General features: G+C 49.1%; 1 protein-coding gene across 1 annotated transcript in view; it reads left to right on the plus strand.

Moving 5' to 3' along the window:
• Window positions 1-6562: 6562 nt before the first annotated feature.
• Zfyve28 (zinc finger FYVE-type containing 28) overlaps window positions 6563-14562 on the plus strand; it is a 40825-nt gene continuing 32825 nt past the window's right edge. Inside the window, exons 1-5 of the mRNA XM_028758290.1 lie at window positions 6563-6645; window positions 7550-7687; window positions 9179-9381; window positions 10297-10386; window positions 11372-11461. Coding sequence (XP_028614123.1) covers window positions 7580-7687; window positions 9179-9381; window positions 10297-10386; window positions 11372-11461 — 491 coding nt within the window. The 5' untranslated portion in view covers window positions 6563-6645; window positions 7550-7579. The remainder of the gene's footprint in view (window positions 6646-7549; window positions 7688-9178; window positions 9382-10296; window positions 10387-11371; window positions 11462-14562) is intronic.

Here is a 14562-nt window from a genome sequence, read left to right on the forward strand (position 1 = left end):
TGCTGGGATGGCAGGTATGTGCCACTAGGCCTTGTTTACATAATTTTTGTTTTCCCTAAGAGGTTTTCTGTCATCCCAGGGCCCTGAGCCTCTCTCTTCATCTTTTCTGGGATTCTAATGAGGATCTTTTGTGTAGGATCAGCTAAGTGGGCATGGCCCCATCAGCCTGGCTTTTGCTCTGGTTGTATTCCTAAAGGTTCTTATGGAGAAATTTGATGAGATGGCTACTGCTTGGGGTAGAGTCTAGGTTTGAGACTTAGCCCTGAGGGTCATCACAGGGGCAGCCTGCCCTTGTAGGAACAAGGCCACCAGCTATCGTGTCTCTTCCAGCAGTTTCCATTCCTCATGTTCCTGGTACCTCTCTCTCCTGCAGAGGTCAGACCCACAACTGTTGGCCCAGTTCTACTATGCTGATGAGGAGCTGAACCAGGTGGCTGCAGAGCTGGACAGCTTGGATGGGCGGAAGGAGCCCCAGAGGTGCACACTGCTTGTCAGCCAGTTCCGCTCCTGTCAGGTAAGTGGGATGGTGGGGGCATAGGGGTCTGTGTTCATCTTGGGGAGTTCTTAGGGGAAATTTTTGCTTGGGTAAGTGTCTGTAACCAAGGATGGATGCTGTGACCTGTCCTGGTCACCTGATCCCTCCCTGTAGGGATGTAATTGGGACCCTGGAAATAATGAAGAGATTAGACCCAAGAGGAGAGTGGTCTTGGGCGGGGCAGGATTACATGGGATGGGGAGCTAGGTTGCAAGTGCTAACTGCACAGGACACGTGGGAAGAGCAGGAGCTGAGACCAGAGTGAAGTGGAGAGCAGCTGGCTGGGAAGGGAGATCCTTGCTCTGGCTGCTCTGGGTAATGTGTGCAGAGTTAGCAGTGGGGGATGTCACTGCACTCGCCTGCTGACTCATGGTGCTGTAAGCTTTTGCTGCATAATTCAGAGACAGCTCTGGAAGCTGCTGCTAAAAATACCTTCCCAGCAGCATTTTCTTCCAGTGTACCAAACGTTCATGAGGCATTTCTAGCAGGAACAAAGTTTTGTCGAGTGATAAACACAGTCTTTCAAAAGTTCAGGAATCTTCTTTGTGTATTTTGCCTACAAGTTCTTCCTGGGCCATCTATTCTGGGAGGTGGGCTGGTGCATGCTCCCCTGACAGAGAGCCAGCCCATAGCTGTCACTCTGGTCCTCAAGGCCTTGATGCATCTGATCTCTACAAAGTAACCAAGCTGGTCGCACTACAGGCTGCCTCTAGGGCATTGTTTCCTCTTCACGTTCCTGTGCGTGGCCTGTTCCCTTGGAGCTCCAGTGTAAGGATTCTGTCTGGGTCATGAGCTGCTCCTTCTTTCTTTGGGCTCTTTGGCTCTGAGCTGTTCAGCACAGCCTTCACCTACCATGTGTCTGTTTGGATGTTCCAATAGATGCTCTAGGCTCCCCCAGAGCCAGCCTCCCTGCTTCTGGGAGTTTGTGTTAGAAACAGTCCTGCAAGGGCTGTTACTAGGGAGCCACCTGCAAAGGTGAGAAGCTCCACAGGAGAGATGCTCAGAGGGACTGGAGGCTCTTCCCCCCTTGTTCCTGTCTGCTGGGAAGCAGGACAGCTGTGGTCACTTGGGACGTGGCTGTGGCCATCTTAATGTCTCACTCTGAGCTAGGTGTTCTTTGGTGTCATCAACAAAGTATTATTTTAGGTAGGTTGGGGAAAGGGCTATGAAGCTGGTAGTCCCTTCTTAGGTCAAGGGTCAGGGCTCATCCCAGTGAATCTTGTACTGTGAGAAGGGTCCAGGGGGAACACTTAGGTCCAGGCTGTGTCCTAAGGACACACATTCTTTCCTTGTCTTGGGAGCTGGGAGGAAACATGGGGTCAGGAGACTATGCACACCCATCACATGGCTCACAGAACCCTGTCCCCTGTCTGCCCTCACTTGCTGTCACTTCTTCCACATTCCAGTCTCTTAGGCCCAGGATTCAGCTCACTGCTCTTTTTGGCTCCTCCATGGTCATGCTGTCTGTGTTGACTCAGTTTCTCTCTCCTGCCCCAATCTAGACACATATGCCAGTGCTTCCCAGCCTGACTGGGACCTGTTAGATGACTCAGGCCCAGCATATACAGCTGGGGGATCCAGTTGTCATCCTTGGTACCCCATGTAAGTTTTGCACATGAACCAAGAATTTCATGTCTCCTCATGGGGTTCTGCCTGGTGTTGCTTTATCAAGTTTAGTCTCTGAGTGCTTGATGCTGCTCTGTAGAAAGATAAGGGACATCTATAAACTCATCTTGTGACCCGAGGCCTTACTGAGGGAAAGCAGGTTACACCCACTGTTCTCCCTGCTCCCTGCCCTCCATTCTTACAAGGTCATGCACCACTTCTGACGGTAGAAGCGTAAGATTTCCCCCATGCCAGATAGGTGCCCTCAGCCCAGTGCTTCCGATGCTTCCTGTCAGAACTGAGGAGAGTGCTTCCTTTAGATGTCATATTCGTGATACCACATGTGTGCACATAAGTCAAGAGCACTCAGAGTGATATCTGGACATTGCCTGGGCAGGGCATTCCTGTCTCTGTGGAGGTGGAAGATGCTCCATCCTAGATTGCAGATCAGTTTGCCAACCCATAGTCTCTGCACCCTGTGGGTCCTTTGTTTAGGGAGATTTCATGCACAGGTGTAGTTGATAACTTCTCCTCCCCTCAGAGTTTGACAGTTAAAGTTGAAAAGCTAAGCCTGTGTCCTGTAATGGCCTGATCCTCCCTGAAGCTACTCAGAGCCTGGTTACCAGTCATCTCTTTAACGTAAGACCTATAACGTCAGAGATTGCAAGGAGTTTAGGAATTGTATGTCAAGAAAATGAAAGAAAGGCTGGAGAGATGGCTCAGAGGTTAAGAGCACTGACTGTTCTTCCAGAGGTCCTGAGTTCAATTCCCAGCAACCACATGGTGGCTCACAACCACCTGTAATGGGATCTGATGCCCTCTTCTGGTGTGTCTGAAGACAGCTGCAGTGTACTCACATAAAATAAATAAATCTTTAAAAAGAAGAAAGAAAACAGACATACAAACACACAGTTTTGAGACGAGGGGCCGGGTGTGTGTGTGTGTCTGTAAGTTGCTTAAGTTGGCCTTAAACTTTTGGGATCAAGTGATATTTCTGCCTTAGCAAGTAGCTAGACCGTGCCTGGTTCCCAAATGTATTTCACGGGTCACTTCCTAACTCACTAGTTTTTTTTTTTTTCACTTACCAGTTCCGATATCATTCTCTTAGAGACTATTAGGTTTTTTTCTACAAATGTTTTCTGTGAATAAATTTTTGTGCTTCTTTTAAAAAATATTTGTTAGACTGTGCATATGCATGTGTAATGCACATGAGCACAGGTGCCTGTGGAAGCCAGAAGAGGGGGTGTCAGGTCCCCCTGGGGCTAGGGTTACAGGCAACTGTGAGCTGCCTCACGAGGGTTCCGAGAACTGAACTCAGGCTCTCTGTAAGAGCAGTATGCACTCTTAACCTCTGAACCATCTCTCCAGCTCCCTTCTTGTACCCTTCCTTGCTTCCCTGGCTGTCTTGATTTTGTGTTGTGTGCCATGCCCTGGTCCCTGAGAACCTGACTGGCTTTCTAGTCCAGTTCTTGGCATACATGGTGAACAGACTTGTTCTTACCTTGGGATAGTCAGCTGTCAGTCTTTTATCTTCAAGCATGTTAGCTGTAGGATTCTGCAGACTCCCTTTATCATGCCAGGGAAGTTGCCTTCTATTTATATCTTGCTGAGGGCTCTTATCAGGAATGGATGCTGGAGTTTTGCCAGTACTTTCTTTGTCACTATTGAGCTAATCAGGTTTCTTAATATGGTAAGTGTTATGGAATACTTGTATGTAAAATGCTGACTGTTTTGTTATTGTTCTCTCTGTTGCCCTCACACTGCATGCAGGTCTGTCTGTAACATCTACTAGGTCACCCCACGACCTTCTGCCCCTCTTTCCTCCTCCCTCCATGTGTGTGTGTTTGTTAGTTGTTTTTTTTTTTGTTGTTTTGTTTTGTTTTTGTTTTTGGATAGGGTCTTATTAGTCAGGTTGAGCTTGAACTCATAATCTTGTGTCAGTCTCCTAAGTGTAGTTGCACACCACCCTGCCTGGAGGTTTTCTTTAATGATATCCCTTATCTATTTATTCACTTTCTGACAGTAATCAGGGCATCACATAAGTTACCGTAAACTGTGTCAAACTGCTGAAAGTTTGAATACCGTGCCAGTATACCTATTCGGGCTTCTCACCATTTCTGTATTTAAAACGGTTACAATTCTGTAGCTTTGGAAGGAATCTTTGACTCATCTGGTCCTGCTAGTTTGGTATCTTCAAAGAAGATGATTCCTACATTGCATCATCACATATATCCTAGCAAAAACAAAACAAAAAAAGCCAACCCCCCCAAATAAACAAACAAAAAAAGCCAGTACCATTGAAAGCTGCCTATAAGAAAGCTAACAAAGTTCCCCAGTAGAAAGAGGGTTGAGAAAACAACCCAGTATCACATATAAGCCAGAAAGACAAGACAGCGTTTAACCTATTCTTAACCAAAGTAGACTTTTAACACTGTAGACTGGCTGGGATATAGCTCCATGGTAAGAACTCTTGTTTATTGTGTGCAGTGCCATGGGTTCAATGCCTGTGACCAGCCATACATAGAAACACAAAGCAGAGGTGGTCAATCATGCCATGAAGACAGCGCAGAGTAGAGCTTCTCTCCACTCTCATGGCACAATACACTTTTTATGAATTATTTTAATCTCTTCAAATTCTGTTGAGAATTTTTATATGTAATATAGTTAGGTGTGCTGTTGTATACCTGTATCCCAGCACTTGAGAGACAGAGAAAGATTAGATGCTGAAGAGCAACCGCAGCTGTAGTCTGAGGCCAGTCTGGTATATATAAGTCTCTGCCTCCAAATATGAATGTAAAACAACAGAAGTTCTGCATCTATAGTCGTGATGACTACTCATCCAGTCTTGTTTTGGTATCAGGATATCGTGTGCACCTATACAGTGTGTCGGAGAGATTCTCACTTCTGCTTTTTTGGAAAGAGGGGGTTGTGAGTTTGTGTCAAATTGGTATTTTTCTGTTTGAATCTACAGGTTTCTCTGTGGGAATATTTTTAACTTCAGCTTCATTTTATTGAATATGCACGAGACTTTTCAGGTTTTCTAAGTCTTCTTGAAAAGTTCTGGTAGTTTGTATACTTCAAGAAATTCCGTTTAAGTTGTCAGCATGCATTGCTCATGGAGTTGTTTTTTAATATCTGTAGGATATACAGTGATGTCTTCTCCTAACATAAGCTGTGTCATCCTGACTATGTTGGTAGAACTTTGTCAGTTTTAATCAACCATCTCAACTGAACTTTGTTGATTCTCTCTTTCATGGGACTCTTTATCTTACAGTGTGTGTCTGGAGAGAGCACACACCTATCCCCAGTGACCTTCTCCCCAGGGAAGCTCTACTCCCTGATTTGTACAGATAGCTCTACCATCTGGGACCCAGCGGGAGGTCTCACAGGCCACTCAGGAGGTGCCTTTTGTGTTTTAAGGTCTTAGGCTCATCAGAGCTGTGTTAGTCCAAGCCAACCTCTACTCTCCGTGGTAAGATATGGGGCTCATGATGAATCCACAAGGGGTACTTCCCATCTCCATCCTCAGGCCCCTCGTTATGTGTCTGTCTTCTCTGCTGCTGTCCTTGGACTCCAGCTGCCTTGGTCCCATTGGGCACCACATCCCTGTGCTGTACAGGGCATGCCTGGTTTCCTTCTATCTCAGGGTCACTGCCCATTCTCATCTGACATCTGGCATCCATGCCTGAGAGCCACTGTTTCCTCTGCTATTTGGTGCAGAACAAAATTTAGTTCTGGCAACTCCATCTTGGCTGGTTTCAGAATTCCCAGTCAAGAGCTGGGGAGATAGTTCAGTGGGTACGAATGTTTGCTATACAAATGTGAAGGTCTGTGTTCAAATTCTCAACTATCACATAAAAAGCTTGCTGAGCTGTATATGTATATGTCTGTAATACCAGTGCTGTAGGAGAGGTGCGGAATAGAGGCTCTCCATGACATGCTAGATGAGTAGCCCAGCTAGAGGTTCAGGGAGAGGCCCTGTTGTAAGACAGTAACTCAGAGATTGATAGAGTGGGACAGCCAACATTCTCCTCTGTCCTCTCTGCATGTATGGATAGGTGGATACACACACAACTCATACACACACGTGTAGGCACATACACACACACAGTGCAGTGGGTGTGGTGTTACACTTGGGAGGCAGAGATAGGATTCCTACAAGCTCCTGCACCCTGCCCCAGGCTACAAAATGAGACATGGTGTCAAGTAAAACAAACAAGTGACTGTGCATGGCAGGTTCCCAGGTTAAACAGACTTTAGTTTATGTAGCCTCCAGGCTGCTGTAGAACTGTGTTCCTCATTTTGTTGCTGAGAAACAGAAAAGTTGGGTTTCCTGCCATAGTTTGCATAGCCATTGGGGTAGAAATGGAGCTTCCCTTGTATTGACAGTCAAGTACTTTCCTAGTCTGTCTGCTGGTCCCAGGGCAGGAAGGAAGGTCAGTGCTTGGTGAAGAAGTAGGGTCTGGAAGTACTGACCGAACAGACTTTCCTTATGTGGTCCTAAGGTATGTGTTTGTGTCCCTGTAATAACACTGAGGTTCAGGCAGGCCATGGGTCCCCAGCTGGTTGTCATTGGTGCTTGGAGACTCTTTTATTCATACCTGATGCTAACTCTGTTGTAAAAACTGACATTGCTACTCTGGGGAGATTTTCACATAGTGAAAGAGCTGGCTTCACATAGTAGCCCTCATCACTGTCACTGCCTGGAAGTAGGTGGACACACCAAGCATAGCCTAAGCTTGTTATGGGAATACTAGTGATGTAGAAATGGACAGCCAAAGTCAGCGTGTGTGTGCCTGTGAGTGCACGTGGCAGGTGTGTGCAAGGCTGGAGGCCAAAGGTGCTCAACTTCTCTCCACCTTATTTTTTTGAAACTGCAGCCAGCAAGTCCCCAGGGTTGTCCTGACTCTGTCCCTACCTCTTGTGCTGGGGTTACAGATGAGCTACTGTCCCCTGCTTTTAAGAGTAGGTGCTGGGGACCCAAATTGAGGTCCTCATATTTGTACAGAAAGCATTGTGTCTGCTGAGTTGTCTCCCTAGTCCCCAGAGTCAAGATTTTATGGGAGTCCACTGACCTAGTGTCCAAGAGAACTTATATGGGTGTTCAGAGGCGCCTGGGGTAGCCAATGGGCTCTAGACATTTAGGGGGGACAGGCAAAGAGAGAAGTTGAAGTCTTTTTTTTTCCTAAGACAGTTCAGTTCTTACAAAGAGTGATATGAAATCTGCTTCTCAGCCATCAAGTGAGCTCAGTCACAGGACTGTGTGCCAGCAACAGACCACCAGGGGTATTGTCCCAGGAGGGGATGGTTACGGGTAGTTCCCTCTGTTTGAGCCTCCTCATGGGGAGGCAAGATGTGCTGCCAGATCACATCTGTAGCCTGGGTGAGTAGTCTTTCTTTCTGTTTCAGGACAATGTGTTAAACATCATTAATCAGATCATGGAGGAGTGTATCCCTCAGGACCGTGCCCCTCGAGATTTCTGTGTCAAGTTTCCAGAGGAGATCCGGCATGACAACTTGGCTGGCCAGCTGTGGTTCGGGGCTGAGGTAGTGGTCAGCTGCTGAGATTCTGGGTCCTGACATTGAACATCCTTTTCCAGCCATGTCCATGTGAAGCCTGGTGTCTCTTCTAGGGGTTCTGTCTGCCCTTTGTTTTTCAGAAGGTGTGATCTGAGCTTCCTTGGCCACCAGCCCTAGGAACATCATAGGGAGCCATAACCCTGTGCTCCCCACCACCACTGGTGCAGATGAAGTTTCTCGTGTGATTGTTAGGAGACTCTCGGGTCCCCAAGCATCCAGGATCCTGTCACTGCTCCTCAGATACCAGTGTGAGCATAGTTCTCACTCCCACCACTGCCATATCAGCAGCAGGGGGCGCTCTTCATGGGGCCTCACTCCACCACATCTCACTTTAGCTTATCTCCCAGTGACACAGGAAGATGGCTTCCCATAAGGTAGTAGGACCACTGTTCCCCCTGTCTGGGAACTTCCTGTACCCCTCAACGAAATGAAGCCCCAGCATATCTCCCTTGACTGTGTTCTCAAAGCACTAGGGATCTAGGGCTCTGACTGCAGCCTGCCGTCCGTCATCCTTCTGTGCTGTCCTCCCTGACATCCCTCCTTGAGCAATCGTGGCCCTTACCTGCCTTGTGCTCCATTTTACCTCATCTCTCCCTATCCTACTCCATGTCTCTCCACTGAACTATCTGGCTGGCTCTTCCCTGAGGTTCTGATTGGTCCGGTAGCCACAGCTTTGGTATTCGCTCTGTATAGCGTGGCCCAGGTCAGAGGCTCCTGTGAGGACATGCAAAAGGAGGCGGGCCCAGCTCAGTTAGTTAGTTGGTGTGTCTGTACGGGGAGTGCTGCTGAGGGGGTGTCACCTGGAGTTCAATGCTCCCCTTCAAGATACACCTGGGAAGTGACCCCTCCCCTCAGCTGATAGGAAATTGCTTCTTGTCCTGATTGATGCTGACAGGATTGGCTGGCGCATTGGTTCTGTCCTGAACTGGTGAGGGCTAGCTAGTGGACTGAGCACCTACACTGGAAGAAGCCAGCTGGGAGCAGTCCATACTCCTTGGTCACTACCTTGAGAGTAGCAGGCAAACTTCTATGTGCTCCTATGAGTATAGGCTGGGGTCTTTCACAGGTGTGGGGAGTTTGAGGGTGCATGGAGGCCTCTTCACCAACCAAGAGTAGGATGCTTCTTAAGTAGATGATTATGGTTATCATGGAGATCCTGTTCCCATTAACTTCAGATGTGTGTGTGCAAGAGGCACCTGTGACTTCTCAGAAAGGTCCTGGCCTGCAGGGTGGCTGGACCCTTGCTGCTGTCATGTTCCAGGACACAACCCTGAGTGTGGCCTTTAGACACTCTTGATTCCCTCCCAGCAGCCACCCTGGACCAGGAGGCAATGAGAGTCACATCACTGGGTCCCCCACTGAGCACTGAGGCCTTGAGGTGCACAGGCTCAGGTTTCCTGAGGACATGCAACTCCTAAGAGCTCCAGGCCACTCTGAAGCATACTCTCCTGCCCACAGTGCCTGGCAGCTGGCTCCATCATCATGAATCGGGAGCTGGAGAGCATGGCCATGCGGCCACTGGCCAAGGAGCTGACGCGCAGCCTGGAGGATGTGCGGGGTACTCTCCGTGATCAGGCACTACGAGACCTCAACACTTACACGGAGAAGATGCGGGAGGCGCTGAGGCGCTTCGATGTTCTGTTTGCCGAGTTTGAACTGAGGTGACCTTGATGGCCCTGTGCATATGCTTTCAACATTTGGAATAATGGCTTTTGCTCCTAACTTTGGGGTACCAGCTCTTTGGGTCCACATCTTGATGTTTCCATGTAGGAAATGATGAGGGAGGAGTTGAGTGGTTAGCTCTTGGGGAATCTCTGTGGGAGGGTGTAAGGGAGCCTTCATAGGAAGAGGGAAAACAGAGGTAGAGTGTCCAGCAGGGCTCTGGCAGTCACAGCCCCTGAGAGGCAGGGCTCAGGACAGGCTTAAGGGAGAGGCTGGGTGTTCTCTATGCTCCAACTTTGTGCTGCTTGCAGATGGGAAACCCATGCCTACTGATTGTAGGATACCATGACTGACCTCTAAAAGGAAGTATTCTCTCAGAAGTCCGAGTGCAGACAATGAGTATGATTTTCTTGTGTCTCACAGCAAGAAAAAAAAATAAGAGTTTAGAAGACATGAAAATGTTCTTATCTGGGATCAGATAAACAAACTGACAAACATCACGTAAACAATACCCCTACCTGCTCAGCCAGCGTCCTTTCAGACCTGTGTCTATCTGGGGCCACTCTTGGGTGGCTGAGGTGCACAAGGCTTGAGTTTGTACTCTATGTGGAAAGGGGTCTCCCAGGAGCCTGCTCCCCACCATGGATCCATATAGTCTAATGCATTGCTTGCTCACAGCTGGGACTAAGGTGGGAACAGTCACTTAAGTGTGGTGGTTTCATGATAGTCAGGGCTGAGTTGGGGCAGTATTGGGGCTCTGGTTTAAATAGTCCCTGTAAAGCTGGGAGCTGTGAATTTATGAAGCCAATGGCACAGGCGGTGGTAGTATTGAGGGCTGTGGCTTTAATTTCGTGTTCTTGTTTGGGGAGGCCTGGGAAGCTGAAGAACAAGGTCTGACTTCCTCTGCCTTGCAGCTACGTCTCAGCCATGGTGCCAGTGAAGTCCCCCAGGGAGTACTATGTGCAGCAGGAGGTCATCGTGCTCTTCTGTGAGACGGTGGAGAGGTAAGGGTAGGCTGCTCGGGGTGGCATCTTGTCAGGGATGCCCAGGTGGGAAGACAGCCTGCTGCTTTCCTTACTCCTCATGCCTACTGGTGCACAGAAGGCAGATCCCATACTCACTCACACCCAGGTTCCTCTGCTCTGCACTCACAGGGCAGGTGCCCACAGGTCAGTGGAGTCATGTGATAGACCGCTTAATAGGCCGCTGCTGTCTAGCCCCTCGCCCTCTGCCTCCCCCACCTCCCTACTTGTCTGCTGCTCACCTCAGAGGCTCTGTGGGCCTGTGAGGGCCCAGGCCTATTCACCATTGGTGGGTTATGACTGCAGCCGTGAGGCCTTGTTTGGCAGTTCAAAGTCAGATTCTCCAAATAGAGTCTAGGGCCAAGATTCACCACAGAGTGTCAACTGCAGTGCTCATTTTGAAACTGATTAAGTCACACCACAAGTTGTTATTTTTAAAAGGCAGACAGTTCGCCGTTTATGCCTTCAGAAGTGTTTCAAATTGCCAGAAAACAAGGTGGCTGAAAGTACATTTTGCTTTGAAGTCCTGATGGCTCAGCACCTGCTTGTGGGTTGTTGTATTGGAAAAGCCACCTGCTTATGGTGGGGGAAGGGAACTACCCTAGATTTCATAGGAGGTGCTAGATTGGGGAATATTCTTGTCTCATGTTTGTGCATAGCCCTTGAGTTGTCTTGGCTTCCAGGTTAGGAAAGTACTGGCAATAACAGACAGACACCTGCCAGAATGACAGCTATCTTCACACAGATTCCTACACCTCCTGCCCTTCCATTGCTTATTGGGACAGAAGTGGAACAGGCAGGAAAACAGACTGAGCTATGGCCTCTCTTCTGTGTGTGGCAGAGGTGGCACAGGTCACCCTCCTCACCTGTCCCCTGAGTGTGAATCCTAGAGAGGGTTGGGACTCTGCTCCCCCTGTACTTGGAGTCTACCCTTGGATACCCTCTCACTCCCCTTTCCCTCTGCCAGAGCCTTGGATTTTGGGTATCTGACCCAGGACATGATCGATGATTACGAACCTGCCCTCATGTTCACCATTCCTCGGCTGGCCATTGTGTGGTGAGTGTCCTCTGCTTCCTGGCTACTGGTAATGGTCCTTACACACTGCAGACTCTGCTGTGATCAACCCCAGCAGTCTGCAGCCTAGCTCCTCAGCAGAGGGGAGCCAAATGTTCAGAGAATTTCCTGCTTCTCTGGATGGAGAGGGTGGCACTCATATTGCAGACTGAGCCAGTGAGTCCTGCTGCCTAGTGCCGGGCAGGTGAGGTGGACACACACACAGTGCAGGGTCTCTTGGGTATAGAGTAACCACGCAGGGCTGTAGGAAGCAGGCTCTGTGGGAGGACAAGAGGCCTTAGTTCCCAAAGGAGACTATGGTTTGAATGAGTGGTTTCTGGTCTGTAGGAAGATGGCCTGGTCCTACCAAGGGGATTCTTTCCCACTAGCAAGGTAGAACATATCTGGGGAGAATAAGGTTAGCCTTGAGAGTCTTGTGAGGTTCAAGATTTCAAGATAGAATATAGATCTGGGGCCTTAGATACCTTAAAGACAATGTGTTCAATCACTTGCTAGAAATTCTGAGTATCTGGGACTAAGAGCAGAGCCCAGGGGTTGCAGTTTGTTCTACCTCTGTGCTCCATCTTTCTGTTGGGTGGGTGTCCATGGGGCTGGGGGGCTTGGTGATGGCTGGCTGGGTATGAAGTCTGGGAGATGGCCTGGCATGCAGGAATGTAGGTAGGATAAGAGTGGGGATGGAGAGTCCTGTAGGAGAAGGAGAGGCCAGCATGGGTCCAAGTCCAGGCCATGAGAGGTTTCACAGCAGGACCTCAGGGGATCTACAGCATAGACACAAGCAGCCTCCCTGGGAGGTGGAAACATAGGGGTGGAAAGGAGGTGCTTCAGGACAGCCAGTGTTCTACACCTGCAAAAATGGGGGCACTTCCCTCTGTTGCGTAGGCAAGCACTGGGGCAGGTATTGGGAGAAGCAGAGTAGGGGGATGGTGCCAGTCCAGACACTTCCTGCAGGCTGCTGGCTCGAGTGTCTTAGATGTCTTCAGGGAAGGCCTTTGGGGTTATGTTTGAGCACTGTCTGGTGTTTCCAGAACCCTCTAACAGCTCAGTCTTGCTCAGTCCCTTCCTTACACAGTCCCCCTTTCCTTACAGAGTCTCTTCCTGCTCTTCAGCATATCCAAAGGGTCCCATCAAGCCCAGGGATGCCAGTTTAAAATACCCTTAGTCAGCAGAATCTGGGGATATCATATCTTCTGAGCATGTTGAGCCGGGGGACTGGAAGTCCCTGATAGCCCACGTAAAGTGGGCAGGAGTGACTTTCCCTGTGGACCTGTGGACCCGTGCTGGCTCACAGGTGTCTCTGTGGTTTATTAAGAGGAAACGGTGCACTGGTTTGGCCCTTACATCTCATGTTTGTCTGAAACACAAAACACAATACTCTTTGGAATGTATATCTTGTTAATGCTGACCAGCAAGGGTCTGAGAGTCTTTAAGAACAGGCACTGGCCCTTATCTCAATGGGCATTGCATCTCTGAGAATGGATGCTGTAACACAGAAAACCCCACCCCTCTTTTAACAGACCATTATAAGTGCTTTGATGTGCAGTACCTGGCACTTACCCACAACCCAGGAGAATACACCTATGATGTCCAAGGGCTGGCTTCCCTGGGAAGCTTTGCAGAACCAGCTGCCATTTTGGGCTATGCATTTCTTCCCTGCTCTGACCACTGCTCTCCTGGCTGAGTGCAGGTGGGATTGGGGAAAAACTTATTCAGAAGCCCTTGGGAGCACCCTGCAGTTTATCTTGCAGCACACTCGATTTAAAATAAACAGAGGTGTCAGACAGCACCTGCCTGTGCTGTTTCCAAATTTGACTCTGGAATCTGTTTTCTTTCTTGTTGGTTGGTGGGGTTAGACAGTTTCCTATAGCCCCAGCCAGCCTTAAACTCATCACGTAGCCAATGATGACTCTGAGCTTCTGATCCTCCAGCCTCTACCTGATGAGTACCGGATCACAGGTATACCCACCATGCTCAGTTTTATTCTGAAGTCTGTTTCCCATGTTTATTCCACTTTTTACCAGTAGCTCCACAGCTGTCTGTGCCTGAACAAATGTGGCTGATGAGCAGTGGCTACTCCTCATTGGCCAGTATCATAGGTGCCGTACTGCTAGCAACTAGATTAGTAGCCCACCCAGAAGACTAGTCTTGGAGCACAGTAAGGCCACTGGGTGTGAGCTTTATTCTGGGTGGCTCCTCCTAGAGGTAGACATGCAGCTCCTTCTCTTCAGGGTGGAAGGAAGGCCTAGAGAAGAGCTGAGAGGATTGAAGGGATCTCCACAAGGCAGAGTACACCCAGGGTATATGGGAAAGGAGAGCAGACACAGGAACATGGCACCCAGAGTGTGGAGCTTTGGCGTGTGACAGGGAACATTGGATAGTCAACTGATAGGGTCCTTAGGAGCAGGCCTCTAATCTCAGGGTGAGGTGTGGCTTTGAGGGACCAGAAGGTGCAGTGTCTCTGATAAAATACAACCAAGTGAGCCCCACCATGGGAGCTTCTCTCCCACCACTGCCATTGACGCTCCCCAGGTCCACACAGCTACAACTTAGTGCTCTCTTGCTTCTCACGATTTGCCACTTCCCAGGAGGAGGCCCAGGAGAGCCCTCCCTGTGTTTACATGGTGAGTGTGTCTTGATGTTGTGTGGCCACTGTAAGCCTGGCCCTGCACTCATCTCAGGAGTTAGGCCCTGCCTCCCAGGGCAGGAGAGCCAGGGTCTAGAAAGCTGCTCTAATTTTAAAGTATGTATCTTTAAACAATAGTTCCTTAAAAGAATAAAGAAACCAAAACCTATAGATTCAGTGGTGACTTTTCAGTGCCTCCCCCCAATTTGGTTGACCAACATGGCCTGTGTCACAGATCACTATTGCCTACCAGCCCAGGATCCTTGACCTGGGTCAAGTGGGCATCAGCCATATCTCCCCAGAAGGCCTGCCCACTCCAAAGCAACCCCTGTAGCTGGCTCTAGAACTTCTGTCCCTAGAGCCATCTGTGTGAGCCTGGCCCTTGGCCCCACCTACTGTTTGTCAGAACAGTGGCACCTCTTAGCCTGGGGTACCAGTGATCCTGGAAATTTTCAAATAAGAA

This window comes from Grammomys surdaster, unplaced genomic scaffold (assembly GCF_004785775.1).
Source record: "Grammomys surdaster isolate TR1022 unplaced genomic scaffold, NIH_TR_1.0 126187, whole genome shotgun sequence".
NCBI lineage: Eukaryota > Metazoa > Chordata > Mammalia > Rodentia > Muridae > Grammomys > Grammomys surdaster.